This window comes from Mauremys mutica, chromosome 17 (genome assembly GCF_020497125.1).
Source record: "Mauremys mutica isolate MM-2020 ecotype Southern chromosome 17, ASM2049712v1, whole genome shotgun sequence".
NCBI lineage: Eukaryota > Metazoa > Chordata > Testudines > Geoemydidae > Mauremys > Mauremys mutica.
This window is the reverse complement of record NC_059088.1, coordinates 23,225,847-23,244,989: the sequence shown is the minus strand read 5'-3', so window position 1 is coordinate 23,244,989 and position 19,143 is coordinate 23,225,847. Positions and strand designations below refer to the sequence as shown.

General features: G+C 58.4%; 1 protein-coding gene across 1 annotated transcript; it reads left to right on the top strand.

The window, feature by feature from the left end:
* Nucleotides 1–1,105: 1,105 nt before the first annotated feature.
* Nucleotides 1,106–18,783, top strand: ECM1 (extracellular matrix protein 1). The gene is made up of 7 exons (XM_044991482.1): nucleotides 1,106–1,281; nucleotides 10,190–10,276; nucleotides 10,979–11,313; nucleotides 12,129–12,521; nucleotides 13,177–13,397; nucleotides 15,871–15,958; nucleotides 17,464–18,783. The coding sequence occupies exons 1-7, from the start codon at nucleotides 1,221–1,223 to the stop codon at nucleotides 17,647–17,649; spliced, it is 1,371 nt and encodes a 456-aa protein (XP_044847417.1). The 5' UTR covers nucleotides 1,106–1,220; the 3' UTR covers nucleotides 17,650–18,783.
* The last annotated feature ends 360 nt before the right edge of the window (nucleotides 18,784–19,143 follow it).

Here is a 19,143-nt window from a genome sequence, read left to right as displayed (position 1 = left end):
GGAAGGGGTGTTTGGATAAAACATGAGTGACTGGGCTCAGTACAAGACCTGAGGGGGGGGAACTCTCTGGCTTCTGCTGCACAGGAGTCAGACCAGATGATCTAATGGGCCCTTCTGGTCATAAACTCTGAAGAGGACTCAGCTGAAGGTTGTAAACTCTTTGGGGCAGGCCACAGGCACTGTCATTTTGTTCTGTGTCCTGCACCTCGCACCATGGGGTCCTGGGGCCGTCACTGGGGCTGGCAGGTGATATCGTAATGCACAGAACAGGTGACGCTGTGTCAGGAATGAGGATCATGAGGCCTGTCAGAATTCAAATGTTCATTTTTTATAATTTCAACGGCTACTATCAAGATTCATTTTTAACCCTTTTCTCATAGGTTTTTATCAGTTTAAATTTTCACTGTTGCAGGAAATTTATGGGGGGAGGGGGTTGTCAGGCTATTTTGTAATGACGGCAGGTGTTGTGCTTCAAAAAGTGAAAGCTTTATAAACTGTCAACAGAGCTTGCCAACATCCCCGGGCAAAACGGTTACAGTAAATATCCGTAAATCCACCCGTCGTGTCTGTCTTTACCGTTCACCTGCTGGCCCATTGGTAAGAACCTTAATGCAAAAATCGAAACCTCTGGGCTTTGACTGGTAAGTTCACAAACTGCATGTTTCTTACTTTGCCTGTCGATCATTATCCATGGAAACGTGGGTTTGTGTGTGTGCGGCGAAGTCCATCTTTACAGACATTTACCATTTAAAAAAAAAAAATGAAATCCTTCCAAGCTAAGTATCATTATGTACGGCCCCCCTAGTAGTTACAATCGCCCCTGGAATTTGCATGCCAGTGTGCTGGAACACGTGTTTGATAATGGGGATCACATATGAGCTAAGCATGACACACGCAGAGATGGGAGCTGAAGCATGTCAGTCATTTAGGCTTCTGCTCTTTCCATATGGGAGGATTGGCCGCTTGTTGGCACGTTGCCTTGTAAGATTATCTCAGATGGAAACCTCATTATGTTTTGGGGTATTTTCTTAGTGATTTAGGAAGCTGTGTACACTGCAGGGCGTGACTGCTGACGTCAAGCCCATGACTCAGCTCTGTCAGCCTGACAGTATATTAAAGGCTCCGAAGGGGAGGAAACGAACAGCAGCTCCACGGAGAAACCTCAGGCACAGAAATCACCAGGGCTGAGGGACGTGTCCTGAGCCACCTCGATCTTCGCCATGAGGGCTCCTGTGTTACTGCTCATCCCTTTGCTGTGCCTGGCCAGAGCGGCTCCGCAAGGTAAGTGCCCTGGTTCACGTGTGCAGTTTTGTTTACACTCGGCCTAGCTCCATCTGGGGCAGCTGTGTCTGGGCACAGCGGGGCTCAAGGTGGCAGATATAATAACCGTATTGCAAAGGAGGCATCTCTAGGGTAACGGCCTCTGCTTTAGGGGGAGATCCCTCCCCCCAGTTCCTCCAGCCACGCCATATGCTTCCAATTTACTGTCCACTTGTTTCGTTCCCAAGCTGCTGACTTGGGCGGAAAACTCCCAGTTACCGACCCGTCGCCTGTGGTTTTCTAGGACAGACTCTTCCGGAAAGGGACAATAGTGCAGAAAGCCAGGGAACAGCCAGTCCCGGCCGCTCCTTCCGTGTCTTTAGAGATAATGGTCTGATTTGGGGGGAGGTCACCGGTTTGAATCCAGCCCAGTAGGGATTGAATGTCTGTTGCCATTTGGTGGGTCTCAGCCCAGTTCCTGGGACAGTCCCAGTTCCTTTGTTGGGAACCTCAGCGGAAATGCCAGCTTGGCCTGGGCCCTAGAGGATGAACATTCCCCCTGCTCCAGGGAGACGGGGCCAGGCACGTGTAGGACAGGAAGCTTGCCCTGCTGGGACACTTGATCTGTGGTTAGTCACCAGCCTCTCGGTCGCCTTCCTAGAAATTCACGTGCAGGACAAGGCAGAGGAATCTCGTGCTTGTTATTCCAGGGCAGGTGCCCCTGCTGGCCCACATGGGGGACCGGTAGCCCCATGCAAGGCAGGAGCATGGGTTTCCTGGTGATGCTGGTCCCGTTTCCACGGAGATGTCACCTAGCAACACCAGAGAGACAGCATTGTCTCCCACCAGACCAGGATAGGTGGAGGGGGCGGCCGAGGCCTTCTCAGCCTGGGATGCCCGTTTAGCAAGTCTGTAGGCATAGGCAGAAGTGGCAACAAAAGTGACAAGATTTAGGGGGCCCCAAAATAACCTCCCCCCCAAATAGGTCGGGTTTTCCGAGGCGCACTCTGCACGGCTGGTCCCCCCTCTTTTCGTTGCCTCCCGTCAGACACCCAGAGCCAGGAGCTGCTCCTGAAAAGCCCAGGAAAATTCTGCCCTGCTTCGCTGTTAACCAGCTCCTATCATCTTGCAAATCTTTATCAGCTCTCTGGTGATCCCAGTGGCCCCTTCTGGCCTGGGAATCCAGGAATCCGTATTCGGACCTGGGCAGGTTTTGAATACGGAGCATGGTCGGCTGGCTCCAGAGGGAGGGGTCCAGGTCCCAGAGCGGGTGGACTGGGAGAGGCTAAGGCGCGTTGAGCAGGAGACCCGCTAAAAAGAGAACATGGTGCCAGGCGTCTCCGAGGGAGGTGGCACGTGGGGCAGTAGCCCCCACTCCTCCCCGGCACTGCGGCAGAACTCTGTTCTTAGCAGACTAGTTGGATTGGAGCTGGCGCGGGTACATCTCCCCCGGCTGGGATCGGGAGGGATGCGCTGCCAGCTTCCCTTCTCGGAGAAAGGAGCGGAAGGATTCCTGGCCGCCACTGTTATGTTTGCTCAGGTTAGATAAGACTTTAGTGGTTTTTCCAGCTGGTCCTTTGGTGGCGTTTGACGAGATCTGCAGAGGCCTTGGCACACAGCTCGGAAAAAGAGCCAGGATCCCCCGATGCTCACAGGCAGGGGAAGTTTAGAGGGGTAAAAGGGCTGTGCTGGTCAGCCCTGGGTCACAAGCTTTGTGCCCAGGCAGGGGCGGGTCGTGCCAGCCAGATTCCTGCCTGCTCCGGTTGTGACCCTGACTGGCCGAGCTCCTGTGCAAACGCAGCTGTTTATTTAGGTGCCTTGGCTTGCTTGAAGATTGACAAAGGTATTTAGGTGCCTAAAGATGCAGATGGGAGCCTATAAGATTTGTGAACGTACCCTGCTTTGGTGCCCTACTCCAGGGGAGTTAGGCACATAACTCATTCAGGGGCTATTGTAAATTCAAGTCCGTGCCTTTGGCCTCTAGTCCCGTTTTTGCCATGCTGGTCTCTCTCTCAGATACGTATCTGGCCCCATCACTGAGCATGTCACAGTCTTTAATGGATTTATCCTCACGTGCCCCTGTGGGGTAGCACTGGGCTATTATCCCCATTGAACAGGTGGGGAAACTGAGGCACAGAGCAACTAAGTGACTCGCCCAGGGTCAGACAAGGAGTCTGTGGCAGAGCAGGGAATGGCCCGCTGGGTTCCTAAGTCCAAGCTAGAGCCCACCCTCCCTCTCCTGACTGAAGCCAGGGGGAGCTAGCGGCACCTCAGTCCTACGTGGCTGGCCCCCATGTCATTGAAATTGTGACCTGAATGCCCCAGCCCAAGGCCTGGGTCCCTCCCTCTCATTATCGCCTGCTAAATATCTCAGGCAGCAGCTCCACAACCTTCCCGCGCTTCCTGCTCCTGCCTCAGGAATGTCATAAATAAATTGCTCCTGGGTTGTCGCAGTCTCCCAAAAGTCTAAGTGCAAATAACCCCCAGCTGAACGAACTGAGCGCAGGGAAACCAAGGCGGGCGGCCCAGCAACAGCCAGAGGCTCCCGCATTGCTGGCCTGCAGGGCATGAAAAAGGCAAAGGAACCTGGCTAGCTCTCCCATGATAATGTGTTAGGTGCTGTACGTGTACCCAGGAAGAGACAGGGCCTTATGAAACGTGCGCTGAATGGTCCCCGGGTGGTTCTGTGTGCAGCGCCTGACATAATAGTGAGGCCCTGGTCTGTGACTGGGGCGCTTAGGCGCTACTGCAATACAAATAAATAGCAATCAGGATCATTGTCCCCATGTTACCGATGGGGAAACTGAGGCACAGAGTAGGGAAGTGACTCTCCCAGGGTCACGCAGCGAGTCAATGACGGACCCAGGAATAGAACCCAGGAGTCCTGACTCTGGCTACAGTAACAGTTAGAAGAGAGGTAATTGCTACTCATGGTTGAGTGCCCGGTCAATCCCAACACCAAAGTGCTAAACTATGGGGAATGTAAGAAAACCCATCTCATGCTTCAGGGTATAAAACAATCACCGCTGGGGTCAGGAAGGCAGCCCGCTGCTCGGTGTATGCAGCATGGCACAGCTGGACCTGTGCATTGTGGTAGCTGTTACTGGCCCCTGCCAGGGACATGAGCCAGGGCTGGGTGCACCACGGGTGGTTCCCATGTCACTATAGTCACATTGTGCCCCAAGCCAACCAGTAACTAAGTCCAGAGCTTCCAGGCAGACTTCAGGCAGCCGTACACTATACGTACCCATCTCTCTAGGTTCGTCTCTGGTGCCCATCATTGCGGTATCTGTTCACCTGCTCAGCAGAATCATTAGTTAGGAATCAGCAAGTGGGGTTTGATTCTCTCCCTCCACAAGAAAAATTTCATCATCTGTGATCGTGAGCGTTTCCAAAGGGCCGGGTTACCTGCATGGGGACCTTGGCCAGAAGGTGACCATGGGGTGTCTCAGCATGTGTGTGGGTAAGAAATAGAAATAGGATAAACTTCAGGCTGAGTAGCAGGAGCCCTTTCCTAGCAGTGACGTCTCCGGTTGTGGGAGCCCCATTGCTTGGGTTATTTTGGAATGGACAGGACTGAGCCCCAGAGACTATAAGAGAGAATCAATCCCTGCCCTGTTGAGTTCACAGTCTAACTAGACAAAGGATGGGAGAAAGCAAGGGTTATTCTGCCCATTTTACAGATGATAATATCAATCTTTAGCTCTTACGTGACATTGCTCATCAGCAGATCTCAAAGTGCTTTACAAAGGAGGTCAGTGCCATCACCCAATCTTACATGGGAGAAACTGAGGCACGGGGAGGTGAAATGGCTTGCCCAGGGTCACCCAGTAGGCCAGTAGCAGGGCCAGGATAGATTGTAGGTCTCTTGAATCCTAGCCCAATGCGCTATCCGCTATGCCACACTTCCTCCCTATTAAGGAGAAACTGAGGCATACAGCGATCACATGACTCGCTCAAGGCCACATGGACAGTTGGTGGCAGAGTCAAGAATCCAGGTCTCCTGAGTCCCCACCCAGTGCTCTCCTCACAAGGCTTTTCCCATCACTAACTGCTGTGAATGTCCCCGACTCCCCCATGTCAATCTCTCCCCTCCACGCAGCACAGCTCGGCTCTGTTCGGAATCTCTGATTCAGACGGTCTCTAAAATGTTGATCCGCCGTTGGCGGTTGCCATATCTGCTTGTGTCAATAGGAGATTCCATCTCGTTAATTGTGGTTTGGCTTTGGGGCCCTAACGATGACACACCCCGAAGCTTTGTATTCAATAATGGTTTCTAACACAACAGGCCTTTTGGCATTTTTGCTTTTGGAAAAATCCTGGCAGGGTCTTTCGCCTAGTTCAGTGGTTTTCAGTCTGTGCTCGGTGGACTCCTGGCAATCCGCAGACCATGTCGAACTTTTTCAAAGGGGGCCCCTTCTAAATTTGAAACTTCTTAAGGGTCCGCAAATGATAAAAGGTTGAAAACCGCCGGCCTTGCTGATTTTCTTGCATCTGTTATCTCAGGCTCTGGTCCTGTGCTCTGGGGCTTCGAGCGTTTTGTGTCAGTGTAGCCTGCGGGATTGGACCCAAGTTCTGAAAACTCCTAGATTCCAAGGCCAGAAGGGACCAGTGTGATCATCTAGTCTGACCTGGATAACCCCCGCCAGAGAATTTCATCCAGTTACCCCTGTATTGATCCCAGTAACTTGCATTTAACTAAAGCATCTTGCAGAAAGGCAAGTCTGGATCTGGATCAATGTATCTATTTGCTGTATTGATGCACTATCGTTGCTTTCTGATCTCTGCACCACCTTGGATTTAAAAACACGCAGCTTTGCAGAGACTCCTCGACACGGCCGACACGGAGGTCATTGCACAAACCCTTATGCCCATGCTTAACTTTGCTCATGCGCGGAGTCTCACCAGGTTCCTGGCACCCCTGAGCTCAGTGGGATGACTCAGGAGTCAGGGGGCAGGCAGGATACGCCACGCTTAGGGAGGGGGCATGGCCATGGAGGAATCCATCCAAAGCCCCGGCCAGCTTGAGTGAGGTGCCAGCCTTCTCTTTCTGTACCTGTCTTCTGTGAACCCCATTTTCTCAGGACGCGGCCGATCCTCGCCATAAACTGCTTGGGAGAGGGAAGATCTAGGCCTCGTGTGCCTTTGAGACAAAGGGGAGAGGGGTGGGAAGCCAGCGCCCCCGGTTTGCAGCAGTGGGCGGTTCGGTGCAAATGTTAACACGGAGCCGGGAACGCCTGGGTTCTCATCCCCTGATTGACACTGGGCTTGGCTCCCTTTCCCCCTGTGTACCGGGAAGGATACTCACTGTTCCCAGCACAGGGGGAAGGAGGGTTAGGCAATATTTGCTCAGGGATTGGAAGAGGCTAATTGCTGTCTAAGTGCAGAGCATCTGGCGATCCCCCGGGGCAGGGCGGGTGCAGTAAGGCAAAGCAGGTTGGACCAGTCTGTTTGCAGAGACGGGCATGCTTGGATCCGTTATTGCACCTATAGTCTCTATAGGCCCAGCTGAGATTAGGGCCTTTGGGGCGCTGCACAGACCCAGCGTGATACATTGACAATCCAAGTAGACAACGGGTGAGAGGCAGAACAGAGCCAGCACACGACTTGCCTAGAATCGCGGCTCTGCCTCAGCGCAGGGGGCTGGACTTTGATGCCTTCGCAAGGTCCCTTCCAGCCCCACGTTTCTACAGTTCGATGCACCCATGCAGCAGGGGCGTGGCGGGGCCGGGAATCTGAACCCAGCTCTCTAGGTTGTTAGGCCATTTACCCTTTTGGCTCCTCACTAGCTATAGATCTGCTCTGTTATCAATTGAGTGAAAAGATGTGAGCGGTTGAGTAAGAGAGGCCTCTGGAGAGGAACAAAGGGGTTTGCCTCCCAGGATCAGAGCCCAGGTCCATCCAATCCAGTTCCCTCTGTCAGAGGTTAGTAGGGAGCTGAAAACTGCTGCACAGGAGGGATTCTCTCAGGCTTTAGGGCCTGCTCCTTTTGCAGTCGATGGGAGTTTTGCCACTGGCTTTCGTGGACCAGGCCCGTCAGGATGCGACTTTTAGAGCTGGCTGGAAAATGGGCTTTTTCCCCCCATAGAAAATCTCGACTTTTTGGTGCAAAGCTGCAAAAATTTTGATTTGAAAATGCTGCCCCAGTACCTCATGGGAGTTGTAGTTTTGGTGCCTCGGTCTCCTACTCCCAGCTGGACTACATCTCCCAGGATGCACCACAGTGCTGCCATGCTGAGCCACCCAGGATGCATCCTGGGAGTCCCCTGGCCACTGAACGGAAGGTGTAGTCCAGCTGGGGACCTGTCCCGTGGAGGAGGCAGGGGGCATTCAGTGCCCAGGCCACAAATCCCATGAGGTCCTGCAACAGCGTTTCCAAATGGAATTTTCTGCTGACTTTGCTGGTCTGGGGGGTTTGAATGCAAAAGTCACATTGCCGGCAGGAGGCAAATACGTGCTGTGAAAAACGCTGTTTGCTCAAATAGCCAATTTTCCCTCAAAAAACTGTGTGAAGAGAGAATCCACTCCCCCCGCGTTCAGTTACTCTCCACGCTGGTCCCTTCTCTCACATTCTACATCCTTATCTGGTGCTGTGTTTTTTCTTTTCTTTTCCTTTTTTCTTTTGTGTATTACCTGGGCTGGAGCTGCTCACTTCACTCATCTCCCAGGCCTAACCCTGGCACCCTGGGTATGAAACCTGCCAGGTCACTCGTTAGTTGCTCCTTTCACCCATCTGTGCCTCAGTTTCCCCTGTCTCTAATGGGGATAATGGTGCCAGCCTCACAAGGGAGGCTGTGACGCTGCCAGGAGTTTTCACCACTGCCAACCCCAAGCATTTAAAACTCATGACTCACGCCTCAAAAAACTCATGAGCACTAGTGCAAAGTGGGCGTGAAACACTGCCAGGTAGCACTTTGCATGGGCGTGAATGACGGCATGAGATGCAGGAAACCAGGGCTCTGGGTTCTGTACCTCTGTGGCGGAGCCGCCCTATTGCTAAGGGGATCTGAGTCCTGGTACTTCAGCTAAGCTCTAGCTCCCGGGGGTCAGCAGGGGACTTCCCCTGAGGGCAGAGCGTCCCATCGCTGCCTCCTGCAGGGTTTCTTGCACCTTCCTCTGGAGCTGCTGGCATCTGCTCCTGGCCAGCCAAGGGCTCCCTTCCACTGGAAGCAGCATCTCTCAGCTAATCAATGCTCTGCCCTGGCAGAGGCCTGGGGCATTGGCGTGACCTTGGGCTCTCCTGTGCACGGCCAGTTACTCTCCTGGGGACTGAATGTTTAGTTGAGCTGGAGTGGCTGGCGCAGTCGAGAGGTTGCAGGGTGAAACGTGCTGCACTATGGAACACGGGAAGTCAGGCGGGGTGCCGGTCCGGTCCCTTCTGACCGTACGCTCTGCGCAGTCCTGCCCTTGGCTTCTCCTTCTCCTTCCCCATCCTCCTGCTGCAGCTGCGTGAGCCTGAGTAAAGCTGAGCTGTCCCTGCGAGCAGCCGTTCTCGCCACGCTTTGCCCTGGTGCCGACCTAATGCACGAGTGGCCCAGTGGCACAACCCAGGCAGCTGGAGGCTGCAGATGCCGCTGTGCCCCAATCCCGATCTGCAGCCCCCTGCTATCCAAACCCTGGGCTCCCCACACACCCCTCTGCCGCTGCTCTTCAATCCTGACCCACAGCCCCCTGCTATCCAAACCCTGGGCTCCCCACACACCCCTCTGCCGCTGCTCTTCAATCCCGACCCACAGCCCCCTGCTATCCAAACCCTGCGCTTCCCACACACCCCTCTGCCGCTGTGCCCCAATCCCGACCCGCAGCCCCCTGCTATCCAGCCTGTGCCTGCTGCTCAGGGTGAGTGGGTGGTGTGTGGATTAACCTGTGACTAATGCAGACCTGGTTAAGGTTTCCCATCGCTGGGTTTATCTCCTCATCCTCTGTCTGACTATGCTGATTACCAGCCGCTTTTCCAGGAAAGGGGATTAACAGCATTTAAGTGGGGATGGGCCAAGAACTGGGGTGGGGGGAGGGCTGGCGTAGCACCATCACTCACTCTGAGGTCCCCCGGGTCCTGCCAGTGGGGCCAGTAGGGTGACCAGATACCAAGTGTGAAAAATCGGGACACTTTTTGTTTCTGGGTAGTGTGTGGGGGGGGTATAGTCGTGTATATGAGATAAAGCCCCTAATATGGGGACATCTGCTCGCCCTAGCTGCCAGTTCTGGCAGTTTGATCTCAAATGTCACAATCATTGGTGTTTCCCATAAAGCCCCAGTTCCCGGAGTCCTGGGATTATGGGACAGTCTCTGTTTTATTTTTTAAATTTTTTTAAATAAGAAAGTTTCTAACCCTGGCGGTTGGGAGAAAAGCAGGAAAACACGCCCCCCCAGCGGCTAACCTTTACAGCCAAAAGGGACAATCAGCTTGGCTGGCCCTTCCTGGCCTCAGTGTGAAATGCTGATGAGGGGACCTCAGTGTCTCAGGGCTGGCATCTCTCGAGAGCTGGAGATCTTCTCAAAGCCCAAGCTCCTGGAGTCAGGGGACTTTGGCGAGCGTTTCTGTATGGCTTAGGGCACTAGCTAGAACGTGGGAAACCCTGGGTCAGGTCCTTACTCGGCTACAGACCCTTGTGTGACCTTAGCCTCTGTGCCTCAGTTTCCCCAGCTGTACAATGAGGTAATAGCCCTGCCCTGCCCTGCATTGCGGGGCCACTGGGCAGGGCTCTGGGGACAAGGCTGTATAACCGCAAGGGACGACTCTTACTCAGCTTCTAGCTCTTGGGGGCACAGAGAAAAGCCACAGAACAGGACCCCCGAGGCCCCAGGCCGCCAAGAAAGGGATCCCCCCTCCCCTGTTAGATCTTGTGATTTCTGAGCCAGACCCCTGATCTCCTGGCATGGCGGCGCTGGGTCCAGCCGCTCACCGTGTCCTTTGTTCCTCTCCCAGATGGCCAAGAGGAGCTGCCCGACGCAACAGCCGAGGACCTGCTCCAGAGCGAAGTGATCCCGGAGCTGCCCCTGGACTTGGAGCAAAGTGAGTCGGGAGGAGGGCGCTGGCCTTGCCAACTTCTCCTGCCCTGCCGGGCGGGTTCCACTGGGTGACACCGGCCCCGGCTGGGGAATCCCGGGCGGAAGGGGCAAGCACTGGGGGTGGGGTGGGGGGAGCAGCATCCAGGGCGTGCCAAATGGTGCCCCCTCCCCGCGGATAACCTGGGGCCCTGGCTCTGTCCAAAGGGGCTGGGATCTGGCCGTGTTACCCTGCTCCGTGGCCTGGCTCACTCGCTCCCCTGCTTCATTAGGGGCAGTGGGTCCAGTCTGGGTCCAGTCCTGGCTCCGCCTAGCACCGGCCTGGCACGCTTCTTTGGGGCCAGAGCCGGGAGCAGCATCCCAGTGCGGCCGGCCCAGAGCCATACCAACCTCCCACCGCAGAGCGCGGCCGAGCTCCCGGCCACTCCCGCTGATGTGCAGCCCCCTCTGGGGTGGAGCTCAGCAGCTGTCGGCCAGGGATTTAGGGAGGCTGAAGGATGTGGCCCCAGGGGGTCAGGATGGAACTGGGGGGCGGGGGGACGAGCGCCCCCTGGAGGGTGGTCTCCCATCCTAGTTTAGCTTCCTCGCCTTTGCTCCCTCCCGGTGTGAGCCGGGAATGGGACGGGCTGACGGGACCCCCGGGAGGCCGGGCGGGGCCTGGCCCTGGCCTTGATTGCAGGCTTGTGAACTCGCTTTCCCTCCGCCGTAGGGCCCATCCTGGTCCGTGGGACCCCTCTGGCCGGGGCGGCCGTGCTGCAGACCAGAGTCGGAGGCTCCCGCGTCACCATCTGTGGCGATGGCCCCTCCTGCCGGGCCCAGCCCTGGGGTCACAAGCTGGACAACTTCCCGCCGGCCCGCCCCAGCGCCAGCAACATCGACAACATCTGCCTGGAGGGGAGGAAGAAGGTGTCGTACGAGCCCACGAGCCTGCCCCAGACGGGGTTCTCCCACCTCAGGCGCCAAGGCGATGCCATCAACCTCCTGGAGGCCGGCCTGGAGCGGTGCTGCCCGCAGGCCGAGCGCCTGGGCTGCGCGGAGAGCGCGGTGAGTCCCTGGGCTCCAGCTGCCCCGTGGAGCCGCTGTGTTACAGCAGCAGCCGGCTGAGCTCTGGGGGAGGAGGCGGGGGGGCACTGTACGTCCCTACACCTGCCCTGGGAGAGATGGTCCCTGCCCCTCAGGCCAACGAGACAAAGGGCGGGAGGGGAAACTGAGGCATGGGGGTGGGCGTGACGTGGCCAGAGTCTGTGGCAGAGCCAGCAAGTAAACCCAGCTCTCCGAAGTCCCGGCCTGTTGCCCTAATCATGAGGCCGCGCTGCCCCTCTCTCAAGGAAGGATGCTGTGAGGGATCACTAGGGTGGGAGAGAGGCTTCGGGATAGCGCAGGAAACAGCCCCACTGAGAGACCTGGAGCCATTCGCACGGCTGGTGATAGGGCCTGGAGAGCCCGGCCTGGGTCCCCAAGGTGGGCACAGCACGGGCACTGCGGGATTCCCTGGAGGGGGACCCCTCTCGCTATGCCAGGGGAGCGCCGTCTCCAGGGGCCATTCAGCCCTTGCCCTATGGGCTGCGGCTGCCAGCCAGGGGCCGATTGTGTTGGCTGGGAGCCGGACAGAGACCCGGCAAACGCATCCCAGCAGCCGCCCACCGCTGAGCTGCGGCTGCTCCCAGCTCGGGCGCGACGGAGGGGAAGCCGGCCACCTGGAGGGCAAAGTGCTCCTTGCCCCGAGCCGGGATGGGTTCTGGGGTGGGTGGAGGGCTCTGGGTGGGAGGTCTTGCCAAGGGTGAGGGGGGCTCTGGGGCGCTCTGGGCCCCCACTGGGACGTCCCACTGACTGCCTCCCTCCCGCCCTCCCTCCGGCAGTGGAAGGAAGCCCTGGAGAAGTTCTGTGACAACGAGTTCTCGGTGAAGACCAAGCACCACCACTGCTGCAAGCGGGAGGGCACCGACCGGGAGCTCTGCTTCGCCAGCGAGGCCCCGAACCCCAGCTACGACCCTACCGTCGCCAGCCTCGCGCCCCCCAGCGCCAGGCTGTGGCCCAGGCTGCCCGAGATCTCCTTCCCGCCCGGCGAGCCCACCGCCAGCAACATCAAGAACATCTGCAGGCTGCGCAAGTTCCGGCCCGTCTACCTGCCCAGCTCCATCCCCGCCACGGGCTACGGCTGGCTCCAGCGCCAGGCCCGCGCCATCACCCGCCTGGAGAACGACTTCAAGAAGTGCTGCAAGAACGAGGACGTCGGCTGCGCTCACGCCGCGGTGAGGGGGGGCTCGGCACGGGGCTGGGGGGGACAAGCCCGAGGGAGGGGGGCAGTGGGTGCCAATCCCAAGGGGCCATCGGCGAGGGGGGGAGGAGTTTCTCCCGGCCCGGCCTCCCTGGCGCTGTTGGTCTGTGTTCAGTCCCGGGGCCGGGGGGGGCGATGGGGTTTGTTACGTTGTGTTCTCTCCCCTCCCCCCCAGGCCGCATTTTCATATAAAGCCCGGAGGGGGCTCTGCCTGGCCCATTTCTGTTCAGGCAGGAGCAGGAATGATCGGGGGGCCAGGCTGGCTCCCCGGCTGGCTCTGCGCTGGGTACAGATCAGGTGCTAAACTAATGGGATCCCGGGGGCATTCCAGGAACCAGGAATATTCGGGGGCTTTCGGTCACACCTGGAAGGCCCCGACTTGAGCTCAGGGCTCAATGGTGCCGCTCAGCCACGGAGACGCTCCCCGCCCCAAAGCGTTCAGCCGGCGGCTAGACAAAGGCAGGGTTATTATCCGAGCCCAGGCTGACCCATGAGGGCAGCGGCAGAGCTGGGAATAGGACCCAGGCGTCCTGCGTCCCACGCTGCAGCCTCAGCCGCCCGTCCAGCCTCTGGCACTGGCAGAACTGTGGCCTGTTCCCTCTGTACATGGCTTCTCTTGCTCTCTCTAGTGGGAGAAGGCCCTGGCTCAGTTCTGCAAGCAGGAGCTGTCGGTGAAGACCAAGCCCCACCAGTGCTGCAAGGAGGCTGAAGACACGGCCAGGTTCAGCTGTTTCTCCAGCCAGGCCCCAAACCCGGCCTACGACAAGGAGATCCAGGCTGTCACCCTGGGGGTGGTGACCCCGGCGCTCCTGGACGTGCTGTGCGGGGAAATCAAGCTCTTCACCAAACAGTGAGTGTGACCCGCTCGGCCAGGGACCCGCAGACATTCACCAGGCCTCCTGGGGCATTAGCTTCCCCCGCTGGAGAATGGGGACGTCGAAACACAAGAGACTTGCCCAGGCTCACAAACGGAGCCAGCAGCAGAGCAGAGAAGCCAGGAGTTGTCCTGAGCTCCTAATCCCCATCCTCCCTTCCCAGAGCCGGGAGCAGAACCCAGGAGTCCTGACTCCCAGCCCCACCCCCGCTCTGCCCACTAGACCCCACTCCCTCCTAGCACTGGGACTAGAACCCAGGAGTCCTGACTCCCAGCCCCACCCCCGCTCTGCCCACTAGACCCCACTCCCTCCTAGCACTGGGACTAGAACCCAGGAGTCCTGACTCCTAGCCCCACCCCTGCTCTACCCACTAGACCCCACTCCCTCCTAGCACTGGGACTAGAACCCAGGAGTCCTGACTCCCAGCCCCACCCCCGCTCTGCCCACTAGACCCCACTCCCTCCTAGCACTGGGACTAGAACCCAGGAGTCCTGACTCCCAGCCCCACCCCCGCTCTGCCCACTAGACCCCACTCCTTCCTAGCACTGGGACTAGAACCCAGGAGTCCTGACTCCTAGCCCCACCCCCGCTCTACCCACTAGACACCACTCCCTCCTAGCACTGGAACTAGAACCCAGGAGTCCTGACTCCTAGCCCCACCCCCGCTCTACCCACTAGACCCCACTCCCTCCTTGCACTGGGACTAGAACCCAGGAGTCCTGACTCCTAGCCCCACCCCCGCTCTGCCCACTAGACCCTACTCCCTCCTAGCACTGGGACTAGAACCCAGGAGTCCTGACTCCCAGCCCCACCCCTGCTCTACCCACTAGACCCCACTCCCTCCTAGCACTGGGACTAGAACCCAGGAGTCCTGACTCCCAGCCCCACCCCCGCTCTGCCCACTAGACCCCACTCCCTCCTAGCACTGGGACTAGAACCCAGGAGTCCTGACTCCCAGCCCCACCCCCGCTCTGCCCACTAGACCCCACTCCCTCCTAGCACTGGGACTAGAACCCAGGAGTCCTGACTCCTAGCCCCACCCCCGCTCTACCCACTAGACCCCACTCCCTCCTAGCACTGGGACTAGAACCCAGGAGTCCTGACTCCCAGCCCCACCCCCGCTCTGCCCACTAGACCCGTCAGGTAGGCTCGCTGTGACTGTTGCCACCTGTAATGCCCGAGCAGCGCAGGGCAGTGGCCTATAGAAAGATAAAGCAGGGGCCTGGGAAGGAATTAATCCAGCCTGCCCCAGGTGGTGGCAAAACAGAGGCTTCATTTCTGGGTTAGCAGTTGGATTAGCGAGGCTGCAGCGCCGCCTTCTGGCCATGAGGAAAGATGCAAATCCCCCCATATGGGGTTTTTCCAGCCGGGGTTTGCTCTGATGACAGGCGGCTCGTTTTCGATCCAGCTTCGCTCCAGGCGAGCAGGCCAGGCACGAATTATTTAGCCAGAGTAGAATCCCATCCACACCTCTCACCCCTCCGCTCCCCACCACCATGCCCCAGGGCGAGCCTCACCGTGGGAATTGCTGGCAGTGGGGCTTTGCCGGGAGTGACGTCCGCAGGGACAGAGCCCAGGGTCTGTCCTGGCCCCGTGTCGCTGGGGCAGGGTCTTTGCCCTGTGTCCAAGGACCAGGCCAGACCCCTGGCTGATGTAGGTCAGCGCAGCCCCATTGACTCCACCTATTTTGCTCTCTCCACTGAACGTCCTGATGAGGAAACAGGCCAGGAAGATCCCACTTGCTGTCCAAGCCCAGGTGGCTTCTATGGAACAGCAGTGACCTGGCGAGCGAGGCCCAGGCCAGGGAGCCGAGAGACCCGGGACCTGGCTCTCTGTTGCATTTACACCAGTGTAAAGCGCTGATCTGGTTCGGTGGCATGTTACATGCACTTTGCATTCGCTTGGCAGGGGTGTAAATGACAAGCCCAGGTGCCGTGTGATGGAGAATCTATTCTGGTCTCTGCCACAGGCGTCCGTCTGCAACCTTGGGCAAATCACTTAAACTTTCCGGGCCAGATCTTCAGATGGGCTCAACTTGAAGCTGGTGGAGCGCCACTGAAATCTCCCCAGGCGCTTTACAGGGTTCACACACCTGCCGCCGAAATGCAGCCGCCTCTGGGGAGGAATGCTGCAGCTGTTTAACAGCGCACAGCAGCGTGATGCTGCGGTTTACAACGGGAAGTGCATAAGAATGCAGCATCCGATTGACTCCACCTGGAGGATTTAGGGAGGCAGGACATAATTCAGTGAGGTAGTATTTAAATGCGGATTCTCCGTGACTGCAAAAGAACAGTTTCATGTCTCCACCAATAGGGGGTCACCTCTGGCAGCGCAGCGCCCTCTAGAGCATGATGCTGGGTATATTCCAGTACTCGCCAAACAGGCTGCTGGTTAGCCCAAGCCCTAAGCTCCAGCCATGGGTACAAACTACTCTCTTCTTGTTACCAGGAAACCAATCCCAGACTTGATCCAGAGCATCACGGAGCCTTGCTGCAGCCTTCAGGGTGAGGAGAGGACTCAGTGTGCAGAGAAAGAGGTGAGTGCAAGGGAAGGGGGAGGGCTGTGGTTATCAAATAGACCCTGCTGTAGGCACGCAACGTGGTGATTAAAAGGCTGGGGAGCCGTGGCATTGCTGCCCTGGGCGGAGAGAGGAAGGATGGTGCAATGGTCAGGGCGGCTCCTCTGTGATGCCCAAGACCTGGGTTCAATTCCTGCCTTGCCAGACTCCCCGCGTGACCTTGGGATGTCACTTCACTCTCTGTCTCTCTGGGGCTCAGTGCGGGTAGTGGTGAGGCCCTGCCTCCCAGCGGGCCCGGCGGGGTAAATACCAAGAGGTGCTCAGATACTGGGAGCCAGGCAAGGACCTCGGCTAGAAGCAGTGTTAGTAACGGGAGCCGTGTCTACACACAAGTCCGCACCGCCGAGGTCAAGGACAGCTTAGACCAGCTGAGGGCTGCTGTCCCCCAGGAGCTCACTTCGGCCGTGGGGTGTGAAAAACCCACCCCAACGAGAGCCGGAGCGGTGCCGGCCTCAACCTGGTGCAGACGGTGCCGGGCCGACCACCTCTTGGTGTCTAGATCTGCCACTGGAGCGGTCTAGGTGTAGACGGACCCTGAGGCTTTGCCTGGTTTGTGCTCTGGGGGGGAACCCTCCTGTCTCAGTGGCTCGTTACCTGCAGGGCTGCTGGACAAATTCACACCTCTGTCATTTCTGCTAAACCAAACCATGCTAGAGTGAGGGCAGCCGGGTCCGGACCAGCATTGGTTTGATTCAGGTTGGCTTAGAAAGCACCTTACCTTCCCCCCCGTTAGAGATCTGGCAACCCAGGGGCGGTGCATGAATCGCCGCAGGCAGACCTGGGTATCTGGGCGACCTCATGTAACCTGGCGGCCTGTACCTCTTGCCAGTGCCCCCTGCCCCCTAGATCAAAGTGTTAAGGTCACAGCAGGCTGGCACCACTTACCCTTGGACTCGCATGGGCTTGGCAGGAGCCCCAGCCTGGCCGAGCAGCGCAGCCACCGTCTCCCCCGATCATAACACCTGGCTGTGAAACCCAGGCCTCCCCGGTTCTGCACGGCGCTCGGGATCGGAGCTTTGGTTTCCTCTGGCGCAGGGGGTTGAAAATGGGCGCTGGCTGGCTGGGGAAAGGGGGAGGTTGGAGGTGAGCTGCCCCGCGCACTGAATCGCTGCGGGCTTTTGTGTGCAAAGATGAGCCACTGCTTGTGTTATTTTGGAACGGGGAGGAGGGAAGGGGTGAAATGTGCTGTGAGGACTCCCCTGGGGTGAGGGTGCAGGGAGATGGTGTTTCAGAGCTCAGGACATGCCCATAACCGGGGAGGTGGAGGGAGTTTATCCCCATAGTACAGAGGCAGGAAACTGAGGCACAGAGATGGGAAATGGCTTGTTCAAGGTCGTGCAGAGAGACACTGGTGCCGCTGGAGGTAGAACCCAGGCGTCCTGACCCCTAGTGCCCTTGGGTGACTGACTTGCTGCGTGTCCCAGGCCTCGGCTCTAACCGCCTCTGCTCGCTGCTCTCCCCAGAAAGCCCGTTCCATCGCCGCCCTGTGCACCACCCAGAAGGACTCCTGGAAGGACCAGGATCAGTGCTGCTCCCAGGAGGAGGAGGAGGACAGAGCCGACTGCTTCAATGCCAGCTACTTGGCCAGCGTCTTCCTGGCCAGCACGGGCCTGGGGCAGGTCCCCAGCGAGCCGAGTGCGGCGCCCTAGAAGGACAGAAAGACCCAGAACTGTCTCCCTGGCGCGTTCGTGTATCACTGAGCCCCCTTCTCCCCCGCGCTCCCCCCAGCTGTTTCCAGCCCCGAGCTGGGCGGCCGCTGGCCGTCGCTGTCCTGGCCTTCGCTCTCCAAGAACGTGAGCACCGAGGAGATGCTTGAGGGATTCCGCCCCCGCTTGGCTCCCTTCTGGATTGTTTTAACGCCGATCCCCCGGGCCCTGTCGCTGCTCCAATCCCCATCCCCTGGGGTGGCAGCAACAGATGAGCCCAGGTTCTTGTGTCCCATCCCCCCAGCCCTGTATCCTGCCTGACCGCCCCCCTCACAATCCCCCGCGCCCCCCCCCCGTTGCAAGCTGTGGCCCTGTCTTCTGCAACACGTACGCAAAAGGCCCTTAACGCGGGTTGATTCCTTCACGGAGACGGGGGAGCGAGGAGGCTTTGAGATGGGAGCTGAGTGGGTGGGTTTGGCGGCACCTGACCGCCGGCGCCCCCTACTGGCCAGCTTGGAGCTTTCGGGCGGCGAGAGGCAGCCATCCAACCGGCCGGCTGGCGGCTCTCTGGGAGCGTGAGACGGAGCAGCAGGCTCCAGCCCCGGCTGGGATCTGCGCTCTGGGGTCCTTCTGGGAGCTGATTCCGAGCAGCGCGTCCAAGGGGAGCCGCGGTTTATGTGGATTCAGCCTGAACCAGCCGGTCGGTCTCCTGGGAGAGCCTGGGCTTGGGGTTTTGTACAGACTGAGGTGGGCGAGAGGCAGGGAGTTGGGGAGCGACGGAGGGGACTAAACACCCGAGCTGCTTCTCCCGTGAGCCGTCGGGCAGCTGGCCCTGTGGCCTCTGCCCCGGGGGCAGCGTAGCTGGGGAGAGCCCCTTTGCCCTTGATCCAATTTGCCAGCCCTGGGGGGAACCCATCACCCCCATTCTGTGCAGTGGGGGGGCCTTGCTCAGCATTCTCCGCTAGCGCCCGAGCTGGCTTTGGGGGCGCGCAGGGCAGCGGGATCCTGATCTCCCGGTGGCTCTGTGGTGTCCCCTTGCACTTGTAATCTGTGTTTGTACCTTAGCCCGGAGACTGTATCAAGTCTTCTCTGCCAAAGGCTCTAGGGAGATTCCTAATAAACCTTTTTGATGAATAACCCGGACTCTCTCCCGTCTGTTTCCAGCCGCCCTCGGGATTCCTGCTCTTTTCTAGCCCCTGTAGTGCGCCTGATGGACCTGCCTTTCCTCCCTGCTCCGGGAAATTTTCCTGGGTAGTTTTGCACAGTGGTGCAGGGGCTTTATTGGTGAATTGGCTACAAGAGACCCCCCTCTCCGCTATGGGCCTGCCACCAGCCCCGTAGGTGACGCGTGAGTGGGGCGGTCCCACGTTCTGATCCTCGGGGCTCGGCTTCTAAAGGAACGTGACGCCAATGCAAACCTCGAGCACCCAAGCGCCCCCTTTCTCCACCCTGCTACCAAGGTGGGGTCCTGTGTGTGGCCCATTCCGTTTGAGGGAT

What these genes read in the sequence shown, in the direction of transcription:
- ECM1 (XM_044991482.1), top strand. Translation starts at nt 1,221, where the DNA reads ATGAGGGCTCCTGTGTTACTGCTCATCCCTTTGCTGTGCCTGGCCAGA. An exon ending in TCGGCTGCGCTCACGCCGCG is followed by an intron (nt 12,522 to 13,176) that starts GTGAGGGGGGGC and finishes TGCTCTCTCTAG; the next exon opens with TGGGAGAAGGCCCTGGCTCA. An exon ending in ATCAAGCTCTTCACCAAACA is followed by an intron (nt 13,398 to 15,870) that starts GTGAGTGTGACC and finishes TCTTGTTACCAG; the next exon opens with GAAACCAATCCCAGACTTGA.